The sequence below is a fragment of the Rhipicephalus microplus genome, chromosome 8 (assembly GCF_043290135.1).
Source record: "Rhipicephalus microplus isolate Deutch F79 chromosome 8, USDA_Rmic, whole genome shotgun sequence".
Taxonomy (NCBI): domain Eukaryota; kingdom Metazoa; phylum Arthropoda; class Arachnida; order Ixodida; family Ixodidae; genus Rhipicephalus; species Rhipicephalus microplus.
In genome coordinates, this window is record NC_134707.1 from 10887423 (window position 1) to 10906773 (window position 19351).

At 47.3% G+C, this 19351-nt stretch overlaps 1 protein-coding gene across 1 annotated transcript in view; it reads left to right on the forward strand.

Annotated features, from left to right (window-relative positions):
• Positions 1–19351, forward strand: part of Myo81F (unconventional myosin 81F) — a 131969-nt gene that overhangs the window by 62702 nt on the left and 49916 nt on the right. The window contains exons 7-18 of the mRNA XM_075871023.1: positions 1006–1236; positions 3994–4143; positions 4803–4895; positions 4995–5069; positions 5197–5247; positions 10556–10795; positions 11660–11805; positions 13455–13572; positions 14725–14883; positions 15975–16086; positions 16598–16704; positions 18880–19064. Coding sequence (XP_075727138.1) covers positions 1006–1236; positions 3994–4143; positions 4803–4895; positions 4995–5069; positions 5197–5247; positions 10556–10795; positions 11660–11805; positions 13455–13572; positions 14725–14883; positions 15975–16086; positions 16598–16704; positions 18880–19064 — 1667 coding nt within the window. The remainder of the gene's footprint in view (positions 1–1005; positions 1237–3993; positions 4144–4802; positions 4896–4994; positions 5070–5196; positions 5248–10555; positions 10796–11659; positions 11806–13454; positions 13573–14724; positions 14884–15974; positions 16087–16597; positions 16705–18879; positions 19065–19351) is intronic.

The following is a 19351-nucleotide window of genomic DNA, read 5'->3' on the forward strand; positions in this document are numbered from 1 at the left end:
GGGCAACAGAATGCTGGCGCCATCTTGATTGGAGTTCTATACAAAGGCACACCTTAACTAGCACGTGCTCCCATATAAGCATTCGCCTAAAACCACTAATAAGGTAAAAGCTTTCTTCGCTTTTATTTCATTGGATGTATTGATGGCCGCCCCTCTCCGAAAGCTTTCTGCACCTGGCATTGCCCCCGGGATCGGTGGCATTGCAAGCCTTATGAACCTCAGCTTGCTTGCCACAGCCTGAGTGATTGGTCGGCCTTTGACTAAACGACGTCGTCATGCGATGATGGCATCGTCAGAAGTCGCGTCGTGTGGCGGCGGCGTCACGTGATGATTTTTTCATCATTTGTATTAACGTCGGTGGCGGTCAATTTTTATGTTTGATTTTAGTTGGGTTCTTGTTGTAGAATTCTAGGTCTGTCTTGGGAATGGGGGCTGCCTTATTATTAGAAAACTTTTTGAATAGTATTCAATGCGTATCCATATTTGATTCAGTATGATCACTATTTGATTCGTATTCGATTTCGCTCTAACTTTCATTATTCTCACATCCCTCGTATCTATACATAGACAGACAAAGAGAATACATGTTCAATAATGTTCGACAACTTTCCCTATATTTTTGTGAAGCCCTTTATCGATATGGTATTAGTTGATCACAGGACAAATATATATCCGCAAGGTGCCATTGATCTACGAGGCTTTCGTACTTGAGATATTGTTTGTTCCGGCTCCTGCCAGAAACCTACCAGAATAGTAAAGGGCAAGTAGGACCGATGGTTGGGCGAGTTTATACAAATGCATTGTTTAGGAAAATGGCGCAACTGAGAAGACGAGAAAATTTTTGTGTTTAAGTGGCGCCTGTGTTTGTATGGTTAAAAGTGATTTGGTCTTCTCTGTAATGCCGTTATTTAAACAATGACACAGGACATCACTGGAAGATTAAAAAAGGCGTATTCTGTCATGGTCAACACAGCCTGAAGAAAAACGTTTGCAAATTCATCGCAGGAAATGGTGGACGGCATCTTCAGCGTGCTTAGTGCCATCCTTTGGCTGGGCAACCTGCAGTTCCTCGACTCCGACGAAGAAAGCAGCTCTCTCACCGCGGGCGACGAGGAGATCCTGATGACGGTGGCCACCCTCCTGGGATTCCAACCCGAGGAGCTCACCTACGTCACGCTCCACCGCCAGATCATTGTGCGCGGAAACGTCACCGAGATACCGCTCAAGTACAACGAGGTGCCACATCTATCTATCTATCTGTCTGTCTGTCTGTCTGTCTGTCTGTCTGTCTGTCTGTCTGTCTGTCTGTCTGTCTGTCTGTCTGTCTGTCTGTCTGTCTGTCTGTCTGTGTCTGTCTGTCTGTCTGTCTGTGTCTGTCTGTCTGTCTGTCTGTCTGTCTGTCTCTTTCCCGCCGCCGCTGTTGCAACGGGCTCTGTACTGCGTTTTTGGTGTTTTCGCAGTAATAAAGTGTCGTGACCTTGAGCACTACCGTTTTCTCACCACGGCGATGGTTAACGCGTGCCCTGAGGCTTGCTAAGATCGACCCCATGCTTGGCCGTAATCCTTTAGGATACATATACACTACACTGGCGCCCAACGCAGTATCCAAAGCCTTAAGCTTTTGACTGCTCTTGGCGAGTCGGTTCGCCTGCGCAATTCGGCCTCGTTGCAACATGTCTGCTTCGCGAGGTTTCTGTCTGCCGTCCTGGATGCCACGTTGCACAAGGAGGCCATAGCCTCTATTGACGGGAACCCTTCGGCACCCGTTCGTGTCGGCACTCCTTATTGCGGTGACAACACGAGGCACCTAGCCGCTCCCTTTGGAGATGGCGCATTGTTTTGGGATCAAGCCCTTTGCCCTACCCGAACGGTACCCACAAGCGCCTCCGACTGCTGATGCACCTTTTGGAATGCATAACAGTTAGTCGGCACAGCGCTCGCAGCTGGTTCCCTGCGGAATTGACGGGGCGCCGGCTTTAGCCTGCACCGGCTTTCACCTGCCGTCAGCCGTGCAACCGACACTTAGAATGCACGCTGAACAGGTGCCTGAATTGTTGACGGTAGCGCACCAAGTGCGTATTATGTTCGACAGCAGGCAAATGCCGAAAAGAGCCTATTTTGCTCTCGGAGTGGCATGCAGGGCGGTGGTCCGCTTGAAACCGCCCCACTGATCGAGCTGGGAGACTGCTCACCTTCGCTCGACCGCGCCGCTAACGCACCAAAGGCTTCCTGCGAAGCTGGTATGACGCAGACGTTGCTACAAAACGCTGTGCAGATGATCCAAGCACTCTCCGGTGCTGTGCAAACGCTTTCAGTTGTTCCGAAACATGGTCACCCCGCTGTTATGTTGCCTGTGTCTACCTACAGCGGATATGGTGATCAGCTCACAGCTCGAGACTGCCTCGACTCTCTGTCACGTTATCAGGGAGCAATTGTTTTGGATGATCAGGTGGTGCTCGAACGTGTTGTTCCAGCTGCACTGACTGACACGGCGGCGAGATGGTATTGGCTTACCGGTTACTGTGTAGCAACCCTCGAGGAGTTCCGCGCAGGCTTTATGCTCGAATTCTGACCCGATGACTACGAAAGTAGGATGCGGCGAGAGCTGGAGCTCCGTACACAAGCTCCTGTCGAGTCTTTACAGCAGTATGTATGCCCGGATAGCTCAGTCGGTAGAGCGTTGAGACTCTCAATCACAGGGTCGTGGGTTTGAGCACCACGTTGAGCGTCAGTGTAGTGTACACGTATCCCGAAAAATTACGGCCACTAGCGTGTGTTTGGTTTTAGCGAGCCGCAGGACACGCATTAACCGTCGCCGTGCTGAGAACACGGTAATGCTCAAGGTCGCAACACTATTGCCTGCGGCAACACGAAAAACGCAGTACAGAGCCCGTTGCGACAGCGGCGGTGGGAAAGCAAATGGGCTTATCCACGCCCCGGGCAAGAAGTGCTACACAGGGTGCCGCGAGCACGTCTCCGTGGGCAAAGGTGATTCACGGGGACACCGAGACAAAAAAGCTCGGTCACTCGAGCGAGGGCAACAGTACGCTCGCGTTGGCTTCAGAAAGATACGGGTCGGTGTAGTCGGAACACGCACTAGGTCACCGCACCGCTCTTCGGCCTAGCGTTCGCAAGGGGCAACAAAAGGGGAGCATTCACCGCGGGCGCAAGGCGCCGTTGACGAAGTTCGACGAGCACCAAAAAATAGGAGTCGACGGACCGAAAAGAAACGCGTGCTCCTTTCAGCTGTCCCGCAAAAATCTGACTCACTCCCGACGCGCGCGCGAAACGTCCCGAGAGACTTCGTGCACGGCGCCACAGTCGACATCCTCTACAGGGTGAGAGGGGATAAACGTCACTCCCCGCTCCCCCAGCGCGACAGACCACGGAAGAGCGGAGTCATGTCGGGACATGAGAAGGAAGAAAGAGACGGCAAAGCCTGCACAAAGGCGGCGGGCTAGCCTCGATTCAATCTATCTATCTATCTATCTATCTATCTATCTATCTATCTATCTATCTATCTATCTATCTATCTATCTATCTATCTGTCTATCTGTCTATCTATCTATCTATCTATCTATCTATCTATCTATCTCGCTCGCTCGCTCGCTAGAGGTTCTTGCTTTACTGCAATCTGTGTTAACATTTACTAGTTCATTACTATACAATTCCCCCTAAAGGCGTATAAAGTTGATTCATGACTCTTTTATATAACTTCGTATATTTACGAACTGTCACCAATTTAGCCAATGCTCTGATCGATAGTTCAAGAAGAAAAGGTAAAAATTCTTGCTTGGGAAGTTAGCGATTGACCCACATAAATCTAGAGAAATAACTATAGGTACAAGGGCCTACAAGTAAACCCGCAATTTTGATTGTTCCTCGCATGTGCTTTGAGACGCAGCATTTCAACATTGTTGAGAGAGGTCGTCTCGCGCACTACAATGGAGATAACCTTGTCTCCCCCCATATGATGCATGCATTGTGGTTCAGGCCCAACAAAACCGCCATGCCATGGCCAAGGCATTGTACTCAAGGACGTTCGCCTGGATCGTAAACTACATCAACATGTGCACGAGTCCTGGACGAGACAGCAACAGGTTCCTGGGCGTCCTAGACATCTTTGGATTCGAAAACTTCGGGGTAAGTTCACTTGCACTTAATAAATACGGTTGCATGCTTCTACGATGATCTGACGGGGTAAACAAAGATGCCTGAAGTCAACACAGTATTGTGAAAGTTGTGGTACCCCACCTCAGCCACTAGGTAACGTACATTTCCTTGAAGGAAAATGCACATTTCAACCAACGTCAATCACTCTAGTGCATTTGTTCTGCAAGAATAAGATTGCATTTTGAGTGCTTGGCTGTCAGATTAGCTGCGGTTCTGCGAATCTCTGGGAGGCAGGTTTGATCCCTGGACATGCACTCAGTAGCGTGGATAGCTAGGGCAGCCATCGCGGAAGCGTTGACAGCGAAGGATCTGTACCACCATTCCTTGCAGCTCATCCTTGCGAACTTCCCCTTCGCCCTCAGCCTAACGCAGGCGGGGCCGGATATAATCATGTCATATTTTCGCTTTATACGTGACATGACGGCGGCGGCACACTTTTGCTTGCAGTGGCTTTTGAACGATATCGCTATGTAGATGACTGCAATTTTATGCTAACGTTACTGTGAATTAACATGTCAAATGTATCGCATTGTTCAAGCCTTTAGATGTTGAAAAAATAACGGCATTTCTGGCTAGGGTCATGACCGTCTCCCTTTCTGGGCCTTGTTTCTGCCATATTTTTTCTGTAGGTGAACAGCTTCGAGCAACTGTGCATCAACTACACGAACGAAAAGCTCCACAAGTTCTTCAATCACTACGTTTTCGCCCTGGAGCAAGAAATGGCAAGTAGACTGGCGGACATGTGCCAATTGCATTTTTGCAGAATACTTTGATGGAAAGCTGTTACTTCATTGTTCTGTACTTTCTCTTCGTGTTTGCAGTACCGCCAAGAGGACATCCAGTATTCTCACATACATTTCACTGACAACACTGCCTGTCTAGAATTGATCGAAAAGGTGAGGTGAATTGCTTTTTTTATTATTTAAAAATAGTAAAAAAAGATCAACAGGATATGAAACCTCAATTAAATTGGCCAGATGTTAGGTTTTGCTGAGTTGATACTTCGTTTTTTTTTTTTTACAGCCACCAAAGTGCATTTTGAAGCTCCTCGTGGAAGAATGCCGCATGCCCAAGGTAAAAATTGCATTGCTCAGCGTTTTTCTTTTGACATTGAGTCACATTGATGTATCAGCTTTCCTAAGGTAATGCCACAGTGAAATATAGAACTAAGTGATTTAAAACTGATATTGAAGCTCACTGATTTGTGCACAATGCACTTCATGTCGTTAAGTCTCTGTGCTCTCAAAAGTGCCGTTATCAATCGTCCATGATAAATAACCACCAGTACAACCTGATTTGGAATAACTTGTTTTTGGACGAGTTGTTGGGTGCAGTTTCTCAACATATTGTTACATACATATTGGTGCCAGTGTACAATTGAGGACGCTTCTAGATATAGAAGAGGTTGAAGTGTCTCGGGCTCAGAACCAATTGTGTTGCACTTGCCTACGGTGTCTGCAACTACAACTTCATCTCTACACGTATCATTTTGGGGAAGGTGCTGGGTGCTTCTTTACGGAAGTCGGAGCTGGATCTCCGCTGCAAACGTCACATCGGTTTCGCTGCTATGGCTAACGACAGTGTACCGGTCGCTCGGGCACCAGTGCATTACGTCATGCCTCCGCTATGTGACCCGGGAATCTTAACCGGCACTGGAAAAGTCGACGTTGATGAGTGGCTGTCGATGTACCAGCGCGTCACCAACAGTTACAGGTGGGACCCAACACTTATGCTGGCGAACGCAATATTCTACCTGGAGGACACCGCAAAGGCGTGGTTTGAGACGCATAAAGCCGAACTCACAAGTTGGGACATTGTAAAGAGAGGCTTCGAGTTCTTTTCGGGAAACCAATCGGACGCCAAGTAGAAGTCCATGAGGAGGTCACGTGTCGTGCCCAGACGTCCATCAAATCGTACATTTCTTACATTCAGGATGTTCTGGCACTTTGCCAAAAAGTCAATGACAACATGCCAAAAGCAGATAAGGTCGGACACATTATGAAGGGCATCGCTGACGATGCATTCAACTTCTTGTTGTGTAAGAGCTGCACAACAGTTGACTCCCTCATCAAAGAGTGCCACATTTTTGAGCAAGCAAAAGACAAGCACATCATGCAACGCTTCGACCGGCTTCCTAATACGGCTTTGACCTCGTTCTCCTATAACGAACCAGCGCGGCTGAATCAACCAGCATCAACAAGTTTGATGCAAGCCTTACGTCGCGAAGTTGAGGCTATGGCTCTGAGCTCTTGTGGTCCCCACACGCATGACAACTTGACAATCTCGCTCATTCAAGCTGTTGTTCGCCAAGAAATTGTGAATATGGACATACCATCCACCGGTAGCCCACGTCCCACCTCGACCGTGCCAATCATTGCCTCTGCTACGCCCCGACAGTACTTTATTTATTGATTTATTTAATTATACTGTCAACCCTCGCTTGAGGGTCATAACAGGGAGGGAGTACGATAGTACGTACAAACAGAAAACCAATACAAGTGGCACTCAAAAAGCAATGCACACAAGAGACCAAAATTGGCAGTAGTTCAATTCAACCATGACCAAAATAAGCATCAATTTCTCTGTCAAAATATTGCACATCGGTACTATTAACAACATGATGGGTAAATGATTCCATTGTTCTGTAGCATCCGGAAAAAATTAAAGAAGTATTCCTCGAAACGGTACTGAAACCCATCTGAGTGGCGAACGCCAGATGACAGACCGATCTGCTACGCGTGCTCCCGAATCGGCCATGTCTCTTGCCACTGTCGTAGCCGCTGGAATTCGTCACCTCAACCATAACTGACCGTCGCTACGAACGTCCAGCTCGTCCTCTGTCGCCTCACGCCGAATGGTCCTTTGCTGACCCTGCCGCTGCTCCTCGGTTCATGACTAGCTGTTCGTCCTCTATACAGCACCATCAGTCCTGTTCACCTACATCTGGGTGACCCCAGTCTCCATTCTACCCAGGGGGTTCTTCGGTAAACTAACCAATTCAGCCCCGGTAGGTGAGGCTGCGTTGAGGACTCTGACTGCAAGACCTCTGTTGACCCTTGCCCATAAACAAAACCTAATCTCGTTAAAGCCCTCATCGACACTGGAGCTCAGGTGTCGGTCATGCGCGCCGACCTTCGGAGCCGTCTTCGAAAAGTGCTAACGCATGCTGAATCGCCTGTCCTACAAGTAGCCAACGGCAGCACAACTGCCGTCATCGGAATGTGTACCGCCAGTATCACCATCGCCGACCGCTTAACGTTAGTTCTGTTCACTGTACTTGCCGAGTGCCCTCACGAGGTGATCCTCAGAATGGACTTTCCGACTGTTCATTTTGCACTTATCGACTGTTCAATCGGTATTCTAAGGCTTGAGCTGCCCCAGTGCTGTGCCGACACCTGCGCAGATGTCCCGCCTCGACTTCGCTCCACTAACTTTGTTCGGCTGCAACCTGGCGCTGTGACTTATGTCCCTATGTCGCCGTGCCCACCACTTCAGGATGGTACTTACGTCGTGTCTCCACTTTACGCTGTCACACTAGAACATCAAATAGCTCTCCCTAGCTCCCTCATTACGCTCGCCAACAGCCGCGCGTGGCTTCCTCTCCTGAACTTTGGCTCGTCACCACAAGCTCTTCCTGAGTGCGTATCTCTTGCTGTGTTGTCTCCTTTGAACGACTCCAGAGTATGTGAACTAAGCTATGAACAACCATATGCGTTTGCTCAGCCTTTGGCTCCGACAACACCATCTAATGAGAAATTCAACAAAATGATAGCGCCTGACCTACGACCTTCTCACGATGACGCACTCCGTCGCGTTTTGATGTCCTGCGAAGACATGTTTGGCTTCGGCGTAGTTCTTGAAGTAGCACTTCCGTGATCGTTCGCCTGTGATCGCTCCACTGTACCCCACACTTTCCACCATTCTTGTTACGGTGAGATGCCTTTATTTACTAGAGATGATGCATGCGAGAGTCCAGGGACCTGGCCGATCATCGCTCATGCCAACCTCTTTCTCCTCTTCTTCCACGCTTCCCCTCAGTATCGTAGCAATAAGTTTGTTCTGCATGACGGTACTTTATATTGACGAAATATTACCCCACATGGTGCTGAACCGCTCCTCGTTGTTCCTGAGCATTTGCGTGCAACTATCCTTTCGCAATTACATGATGCTCCCACCGCTGACCATTTGGGTGTTTATCGACTTACGATCAAGTGCGCAGACGTTTCTTCTGGTTTGGCCTATACTGCTTGGTTCGGCACTAGGTCGCTTCCTGCGAACTCTGTCAACGCCGAAAAAAGCCTTCTCTCTCTCCTTCTGGGTACCTTCAGCCCATAGCTATCCCCAGCGAACCATTCTTTTGTGTTGGCCTGGACCTCCTTGGTTCTTTCCTGATGTCGTCTGCGGGTAACAAGTGGGTGGCTGTAGCGACTGATTATATGACACCTTATGCCATTACGCATGCCCTTCCTACCAGCTGTGCAACTGATGTCGCTGACTTTCTTCTCCGTCAAGTCATCTTACACCATGGTGCCCCGCATCAGCTGCTGACCGATCGAGGTCGATGTTTCCTTTCGAAAGTTGTCAATGACCTTCTCTGCTCTTGTAAACGTCTCACAAGTTCAGCATGGCTTACTATCTGCAAACAAATGCACTTACTGAGCACTTGAACTGTATACTCATGGACAATTTATCCATGTTTGTGTCTGAGAAACACCTTGATTGGTACTGCAGGTTACCAATCGAGATGTTTGCCTATAATTCCCCCCGTCATGAAATTGCTGGTCATTCTCCATTTTATCTGTTGTATGGCCGTGACCGGCTCTAGCCTCTCGACTCACTACTTCCTGTTGAGGCAAACTCAGCCATGTTTTATGCTCACGATGCCATTGTTCGCGCGTCAACAGCACGTCGCATTGCCCCTGATCGACTCCTGGCATCTCAGGCCAACCAAAAGCGCCATTACGGCAGTCACCACCGCAACGCGAGTTTCGGCTTTGGCTCTCTGGTCTTGCTCTGGCTGCCTTTGCGACACGTTGGCTTGAGTGAAAAACTCCTGCCATGCTACGTCGGGCCTTCCGAGTTCTTCGCCGAGTTACCGAAGTCACATATGAGATCTCACCGCTAACTCCCAAGAATTCGTCCACCTCACCAGCTACTGAGATTGTGCGTGTTTCCCGCCTAAAGCCCTACGTCACGTTCACTCATTTGATGCACCGAGACGGTGCTTTTGCCACCGGCAGTTAATGTTATGTACGCGTTGGTACCAGTGTCAACTAGAGGACGCTTCTAGATATAAAAAAGGTTGAAGTGTCTCGAGCTGAGAACTGATTGTGTCGCACTTGCCTACGGCGTCTGCAACTGCAACTTCATCTTTACACGTATCAATATTGATGGTTGCCGAAAGCTAAAGACGTGAAAAAAGATAGAAGATTGTCAAACTACCAACTCTTTACTGCCAGCAAAGGCTAGAAATAACGAAAAATTCCACACAAGTGTATACATGGCATGAAAGTGTGACATCAACAGGTTGACACGTAAGCTGTTCATGTGCATCTGCACGCCAGTTAGGATTGTTGGCAAGAGCAGAGACCAAATGGTGAGGGAACTTTTAAAAGAGTTTCATGTTCCTTACAGTGCAGCTGATTTGTCAGTGACACATCAATTGCATTGGATCAATCTGAGATATCCTCTTTTAATGGGCAGCTTAGATGTTGACATGTTTACGTCACTCTTTCATGCCACTGCGCATCTGTGGAAGTTTTTTTTTACTTGTAGCCTTTGCCGGCAATGAACAGTGATGGTTTTGCATTCCCCTGTCTAAATACTCTGTATTTATTTCTTGCTGTGTTTAGCTTTGTGCCAGAAGTAACACGCTTAACAAACCTGATCTGGTGTTCTTTCTGCTGATATGCATGCAAAGAAATGGTATAACGGCTTTAGTTCAACCCGTAGCAGCTCTGCCAAGGTTGGTGCTATCTGGGGTTTCTACAATTGATGCCACCTCTGATGCGAAGACCTTAGGGACAAGGCCGTGCCAAACATGACATTGTGGCTGCAGGAAATGATGTAGTACGAACTGAAGCCAGGTCTAGACTGGGGCAACACCAGCCTAACACCTGCCGCCGTAGCATTCTGGTTTACTGATCCACTACAGACCCGCAGATCGCGGGATGGAATCTCGGCCACAGCGGCTGCATCTACAATAGAGGTTGTAACGCTCGAGGCACCTCATCTAGTGCATGCCAAAGAACACCAGATGGTAAAAAATTTGTTCTCTACGGCACCTTTTATGATCATATGACGGTTTTACAATGTTAAACCACAACATTTGGGCTTGAGTGTGTACTTGATGTGATGCGTACTGACGTCACTCTCCCGACAGGGCACGGACATCAGCTTCGTGAGCAAGCTTCACCAGGAGCTGGAAGGGCACGCGTACTACGTGCGCGGCGACGACCGTCGCCGCTGGGAGCAGGAGTTCGGCATCCGCCACTACGCGGGCACCGTCGTCTACACCACGCAGGGCTTTCTTGAGAAGAACAAGGACGCCCAGCAAGACCAGCTGTTCGAGCTCATGCGCAAGTCCACCAACGCCTTTGTCAAGGACCTCGTCAAGTTCCAGGTATAGTCCCTGTTGGCTGATCGGGCCTTGAGTATTTCAGACTCGATGATCGGCCCTTTGAGGATGTAGATGCGACCGCTGACCAAGTAAAGATGAAAAAAAAAACCAGACGTTTCGAGACACGTGCGGGTTCCTTTTTCACACTATAAGCGGGCAAGCAGGCAATATGTCACAGGCAGGGCCGACAGTGCACGAGTCCAGACAGCCGTACTAGTCCTGCTGTCTTCTCGAAGGTGGCAGGCTCAAGCAAATTCAGAGTAGTGCGTATGCGTCAAAGATGTGCATACGCTTCTCCGAACCTGTAAACTTGTGTTGAAGAGTTATTGTGATGAAAGATCAATCCATCCCGCAGAGGCAGTGCCGTTATATGATGGTGACTGAAATTATGGGCTGAATATAATACCAGTGCGTAGAACCGTGTCTCCGTTAGGACTGTAACGTAATCCATAATGTAGGACAATCATGAAATGATTTTTATTAAGCTGCAGCATTAAACGCCACATTGCCAAGCAGGAAGTTTTCCAGCAAGCCTCCCAGGTTATCTCTGCATGTTATCGGTAAGCTATCGCTTTATTTTGACGATCGTGCTACTATGGTTCTTAGATAACTAAGATAAACGCGGAATCAACCATTCGAATTTTAAAAGATGGGAAATCTGGTCTAGTTGGCACGCTATGAAAGGTTAGAACAGCGCGAACCACACTGAAATGCTAAATTAAAAAAGCAATAAAAGCGCTACATTTAACCTCCGTGGTTTGGCCATCTAGTACGTTTCCCGTCATAGTAACATTGTACTCAAGTCCTTTCAATAAGTTGTCGGTGAGTGGTCTTGCGTTGTCAAACCTCTGTCCTTTGATGCTGCAGGACCTTCTGGAAGTGACGCTGATGCGGCTGGCGGCCGGAGGCACCACAATGACAAAGACGATGAACAAAAGCAAGCCCACCGTCGCAGACGCCTTTCGCTACCAGCTGACGGCGCTCGTTGAACTTCTGCACTCGACAGTTCCATGGTATGGGGCTCGGGGTACATGGGTCACCCGAATTTTTGCTTCTTTTGCTGCTGCACATGGTCACCATGTCTCGAATGGGCGTGTGTCTGCCTTGCTGAATCAGTGGCTAGAGTATAAAGCGGCTGGCATTGCGGATTCGACCACGGCCATTGCGATCATATTTCGATGGAAGTGAAATGGTAGAGGCTCGTGTACTGTGCAATGTCAGTGCACCTTAAAGAACACATTAAAGATGGTCGAAATTTACGGAGCCTTCCACTGCGGTGTTGCTCTTAATCACATCTTGGTTTTGAAACATAAAACCGCAGAATAATATTGTTGCATGAGCTTGTGTGCTGAATGGGCATGTGCATATGGGCATGTGCGCATAGGGGTGCATGGGTGTAAAAATGTATGAAAGTGAAATCATTCTTCGCAATGTTTACCTTGTCGCGTCCATAACTTTTGACCAGTGCACTTTTATTGATGATAACCTAGAAATATTCACGTGTTTTACGCGACTCCAGAGATTGCAACAATGTTCTTTGTGCCTTGACTTGGATGCGCAGTGTTCGCAGCTGTGGTACAGTGGTCACTGTGCACGGCTACAGACACAACAGCTATAAGTTTGATCCCGGTCGCATATTTTCAGAGGTGAAATCATATAGAGGCCCGTGTACTGTTCGATGTCAGTGCATGTTTAAAAACCCCAGGTGGTTGAAATTTCAGGATCGTTTCATTATGGCCTGTCTCACTATCATATCGTGATCCTGGCCTGTGAAGCCCCAGATATTAATACTGTATGTTTTGCGTCCCTTATTCCTACGGCACATTCACATTCTGCGCACGATATATTGCGCAGAATGAGATTGCGTTAATACTTTTTATTAGACTTCGTGCCTATGCCGAGGCACGAAAAAATTGTTGCATTCAGTCAGGGAAGTAGGTAGAAATTTTCCTTGGAGAGGAGGGGCACCTATTTGGGGGGGAGGAGGGCACCCTTTTGAAATGATCGCTTTTCACTTTGTATACCAATGTGAAAAAAATTTTGGGAGTGGGGTCTTGGCTCGGTCTGCCAACCTCTGGCCATCTCACTGAATTCAACACTATAGCATTAAATTATTTCTGGTTTATCACTGGTGAAAGTGCATTAGGCACAAGCAGTGGTTTTTACCAGGAGTGTAGCCAGAAATTTTCATCAAAAGGGAGGGTTGTATCCTTTGTGTATGATTTTCCATGTGTTTGTATGTGTGCCTGTATATATACGCATGCAAAATTTAAAAAAAATATCACGAGAAGGAGGCTGAACCATCCTTTCCTCTTGTGTATAGGCGAGGAGATGCACATTTTTAACAATGTAATATCAGTAAGCCTTTAATTTCTTTTTTTTTGTGGACCTGCCCACATACATGAGGGCTCTGTGGCTGTGATGTTCTGCTGAGGCATGAGGTTGCGAGTTCAAGTTCTAATTTCCGTGGCTTGATTCCTACTTAGGAACGCCAAACTTCACGCATACTTAGACTTAGGCGCTCGTTAAAGTATGCCTGATGTGCTCAATCGAAATGAACCTATAGTGACCAATTTTTGTCCTCTAAATTCACTTCAAATGAACTGGGTAGCATGATGTGTGCATGCATTTTGAAGGTAGTGGCGCTTTTGTCACGCTGCAGGTATGTCCGGTGTATCAAGCCGAACACTCAGAAAACGGCAAACAACTATGACGACGAACAGGTTTTGACACAACTTCGGTACCTGGGCATGCTGGACATCATCCGCATCAGGCAGCAGGTAAATGAGCCGATGCTATTTCATGAATGGTACAAACTGGATGTGCATTTTGTCTCTTTAGTATCCAGCACGGCAGCGTGTAACCACTTTATATTGACTGTGATTCTATAAATCAATGTATGACTCAGCAGCACAACATATGACAGTTTTGAGTGCGCAGTATAAGATGCATGTCAAGCTGTGCCAGGTGCATGTAACACCGCATGTCTAAGCCACCTTCGCTCATTTTTCCGCCGCTTCTTTCTGCTTGTAGTGCCGTAAATGTGACCAAGACCTAATCAGTATGTCTGGCAATCCATCCTTCATCCTTCCTTTCTTGCTAACCTCGCTCCTTATAAGCTTCTAGGCCTCTTCAGGGAACGTAGTGACTTTCAAGAAATGTGCATTTATCAAAGCCCCGTGATATTGTACGATAAAACCTGATTATCACATGGGCACAAAAACATAAAATTACATCACTAATTAGACTTATTCTACCTCTAATAAAATTACATTGACACCAGTGGAAGTCTTGTCCTAACCCATATATGGACACTCCCAGCGCGTTCTTGCCATAAGTCATGGTCCGCATCAAATCCAAATTCATAACACCACCGCTCGCATCGTGTGCTCTACGAGAGAACAACAGCACGCAAGCGCTGGGGCTGAAGCAGAGATGAAACGAGCGGGCCATCTGCATCGCACGAAGGGCACATGCGAGAACATCGCCTTGAGTGTGAGACCTGCTGTCGATGACTCCTCAGAAGGAGAGGGGACCGTCTGGTGAAGGAGCGTCGAGTGGCGCTTGTGACGTGGAGGACTGCATCGCTCGAGCAGAAACAACGAGCTTTGGTCAAACTGGCGCATGCGTGTGCACTATCAATCAGTAGAGAGCTTGTGTACACTTGCACTTGCTGTGCTTGCGCCTCTTACATTGCTTTGAGGCAACATGTAGCGTAAAAGCCGCTTTACTCCCTGGAGCGGCCACATTCTCTTGGACCAGCGTTTTGCGAAAATTGCGTTAGACCAAATACGAAATATTTTCCTGCTAGCCTTTCTTCTTATAACATTACAGTTTGTTGCTATCGCATTCATTGCTTCGGCATTGTAGCAAAACTGTGATTTTTTAAAAGTTTTGATTGTCTACGCTCTGTGGTAATTGTCCTGTTCCAGGGTTACCCGATCCACAGCACGATCGACGACTTTCTCCGGAGGTACCGATGCCTAGTCAGGCATATGGGCACGCTCCCGCTGGAACCCCTCAAGGCCTGTCGCTTCATCCTAGAGAGACTGAACATGCCCACAATGGAGTGGCAGATCGGAAAGACCAAGGTACGGGAGCACCCTCAAAACGGTCAAGATGTGTCTCAACATCACCACACACAGATCGTTAATCGATGCCATCTTGTGCATGAAGTCACAAATAAGTGCAAAAATTATGAATGTGTCTAATCATTTTATTCATGTCATGACCTCCGCAATTACGGCAAATTGCCGAAGTTAATAGTGAAGGCTTCATTCTGGTGCACTTAGTATTGTACACCCCTCGTAGAGGGCACTTGTTTGTTATTTACCTCTGAATTCACGACTTAGCTTTTATTTAAAGTTCCTTGTTTCAAAACGTGCAACCCACTTGCATTAAAACCAGAACCATTTTTGAGACATATTGCTGAGTGAATAGTGGTTAACGATTTCGGCCCTTCTTAAAAGCCTATAATACATGACACTATATGGGTAGCGAGGAGTCTACCAAAGTGGATAAAGGAACGACAGCTGTTGCGACTTCACATCTTCTCAATGGTACCTTCCTGGCGGATGCTGTGTGCTGGAAATACACGTTTAAAACCGACCGGTACATGTTTACAACTCTGTCAAACGTCGTTCTTTTGTAGCATAGATAATGTTTAATGGCTTCAACAATGTGTTAAATTAGGTTGGTTTGTGCTGCATGATAAACGATGAATAAAAACACATCATCTCCAATTGAAAAGAAAACACAAACATGGCGCTGGACTGAAACCAATGTTTATTCCAAAACAAGTGCAATATATTGGATGCGATGTATCTGCACAAAAACCACAAAACATAGCAGGAATGTGAATACATGTGACAAAGGTCATGCGAGAGCAAACATTATCATGGCCCAGTCACATCAGTGGAGCCGAAATATTTTTAATTTCAGAGCTATGAAACCAAATTATGGGTATACTACCACCAAAAACATCGTGCTGTTAAATTTGGAATGCTTCCCTAATCTCGCGTTCACGCTGTTCGTTATAGTGCCCCATGACCACACATGGATTGGCTGACAAGCTCAATTTTTAGTGATTCCGTCCCATCCTTCACACTCTTTTATTAGTCATCCAATGGCTAATCTTGACCATCCATTCCAACATGAGCACCTTGTTGCGCATTCTCAACAGGTATTTCTTCGAACTTCTGTGTTCGATCCCCTCGAAGATTCCAGGCGAAAACTACTTCGCGAGATGGCCACCGTCGTGCAGAAGACCTGGCGCGGCTGGCGGCTACGGAGAGGTAAGCTAATCGCCAAGAGCGCTAGCATAATCGCTTCAAATGGTCGCACTGTTTTGTGTGAGACAAGAAAATTGCAGATTGAAAGGCTGAATGTTAGCTCTACTTTTGTGCTTTTGCAGATCAGGCCCCGCTTGTTGAAACTTCAAGCGACGAGCAAACAATTTTTTGTAGTTTTTTACTGATTGTTTTCAGTGAATGAAAACCATAGAAATGTGTTGAACAGCTTAACATCTGGTTGATTTAATCTGAAGTCATCATTTTTATTGTGTGTCCTCGAGTTTCTAATGACTCCTGCTGACATGATGAGTAATCGCGAGGCCATCATATGTCTACTTATAGTCTAGAATAATGCACCTTAGGCTTTGTTACATCTGATACATAGAAAGGGCACTGCTAATTGAACAAGTGCCATAAATGCCCTCTTTACACTGCCCCTTTCCTTCCGGAAGCTTTACTTCCACCGGGCTTTATTACGAAGGATGTTGAGCTGTTTCTTTTTTTGGTGTTGCAGCATTCATTCAACAAAGAGCAGCGGCCATTCGCATTCAGCAACATTTCAGGGGCCACCGCCAGATGATCCACTTTATACAGATGCGACGAGCAGCCATAACGATCCAGGTTAGTGTCTCCTCATTTAATCGATTCGAATGTAAGAGCCTGTTAAATTATTCGGATTTGAAGTTTACTTGACAAACAGTTGTGTGCCATCCAAGTGCACAATAGTCAACATCAGCAATATTAAGTGTTTGTCAAGTCTTTTTTGTGGGATCCTTTGGCTTAATGAAACGTGTAGTGACACATATCCCGAAGGAGTACGGCCACTAGCGTAGGTCCGGTCTTAGCGAGCCGCAGGGCACGCGTTAACCGTCACCGTGGCGAGAACACGATACTGCTCAATGTCGCAGCACTTTATTATCTGTGGCAACACCAAACGCAGTACAGCCCGTAGCAAACGTGTAGCGGGAAAGCAAATGGGCTTATCCACGCCACGGGCAAAACACAGGGTGCCACGAGCACGTCTTCGTGGTAAAAGCGATTCACGGAGACACCGGGACCAAAGCCCGGTTGCTCGAGCGAGGGCAAAGGTGCTCGCCTTAGCTTCGGAGGGAGACGGGTCGGCATAGCTTGGCCACGCACTAGGGCACAGTACCGCCCTTCGGCTGAGGGTACGCAAAGGGGCAACAAAAGGTGAGCGTTCACCTCAGGCGGGAGGCGCCATCAGCGAAGTCTGATGAGCCCCAAACAACGGGAGTCGACGGACGGAAAAGGGGATGCGTGCTCACCGTAAGCTGTCCCGGAGAATTTCTGACTCACTCCCGACGCACGCACGCAAAACCTCTCGGGAGACCGCGCGCAGCACCACAGTCGACATCCGCTACAGGGTGGGAGGGGTTAAACGTCACTCTTTGCTCTCCCCCCGCGGCAGACAGTGGAAGAAGGGAGCCATGTCGGGACATGAGAACGGCAGAAAAGGTGGCAAAGCCCCGCAAAGGTGGCGGGCTAGCCTCAATTCCCACAAAAGTAAGACTTGATTACGATATCTGAGTTCACATTTTTATGGATAAACACTCAAGTTCACAAGAAGAAAACTTAGTGATGCTCTGTGATTAAAGCACTGTCATACAGGCACCTTTATGCCTAGGGAAACAGGGCGAAAAACCAGGGCAATTAAGGCACACACACAGCCACACGAAATGCTGCTGTTCTTCCCTGTGAGGCTTCCAGCAAGGCCACATCACAGGGAACAACAAAAGAGGTGCATCAAAAGGGCCCCCAGAAAGCCACTGCAGTACTCCATTTACACAAAGTGTCGCATAGTTTGAAGCATATAGGCCGTTGGGCGAATAAAAGAGTCACTTTAACCTCGCCTAGCAAGCTCGTCAGGCTGTGCAGTAAAGTTGACAACCACACCTATGACGGAATTCAATGTAACAAGAGACATGAGGCACAGTTTGTTAATTTATTTCCAATGTTGTGTACAGAATACCGTTGGCATGTCAGAAAGATTACGTGGACTAGAGTGACAGTTGTTTGAATGAACGGCTTCGTGAACACCAGTATAATGTCATGAAGGCCATCAGTGGCCATCTTGGTATACACTGCAAAGAGAGCAGCTAAAGTTCCAGAATTTAGTAAACGTGACGGGTTAGTCACGAACTGGAATCACCGAACGCATTAAATAATTGAGACCCACAAGATTGCTTTGCTAAAAAGTGGTTGTGTAAGCACTCCTTCTGTTTTATTATTCAACAAGGAAATTGAGTACATATCTGCTGCTGAATCATGTTAGCCATTGTCGCCACGTGCTCAAACTTTCTTGTATCGATGTCGATTTGTATCTTTTCTTTTTTTTCGTGTTCTTTATTATATTTATAAAGGCTGATACGTGAATATACATTTATTTGCTTTCTTTGCCACAATAAATTTCAGTTGCTAGTTAGCGCTTCGTGTGGTCATGTGTGTGCCTTTATTGTTTTGGTCTTTCACGCTGTTTCTTTAACATATGTTAAACCATCTAGCCGACAAGTTCACCTTTATTCTTTCATCAATGCCTGCCTGGCTGCTCAAAAGTAAATTGGAGGGCACGTTTAGCCTCTCCAATTATGTCAATGCTGTTGTTCAAGGATCTTTTGTTCAAGAATGTGTCATCTCTTGATTCGGTTGTTGAATAAGTGAAACTTTCATTACACATTTTGAAAGGTTACAGGCATGGCTATGTTGTGCATGGCACCTTCCCAATCAGTCAAAGCATCTTCTGGAATTATGACGACCTTCTACTGTTTTGTGATGCAGGCATACGTGCGGGGCATGTTTGCGCGCGAAGTGGCGGCAGCGCTGCGCGAAATGCGACGCGTCGAGGCCGAGATACGACGTCGCGAGGAACAGGAACTCGAGAGACGCCGCATTGAGGCCGAGAGAGCCGAAGCTCAGCTTGCCGAGGATGAAGCGCAACTTGCCTCCGCCGAGGACCTGATGCGGTGAGCATTTGCATTTTCTGGATTTTGCCTTTTTATTTTTGCAATAGACCTAGATGGTCTCTGCCAGCCCCTTAACTAGAAACGCTTTATCTTTGGGGGGAGTCCCAATTTATCCCAACAGACCACTTGATGCTTTTGTAGTCCGAATCGACTTCCTAGTAGGACCATTTGATGCCAATGTGGTCCCACCCCCATGAGGGCCATTTTATGCACATGTGCCTCCCAGTTAGACTATAAAAGGAACCATTTGATGCCCACGGGGTCTCAGTTAGCTGTAAATGGGACCT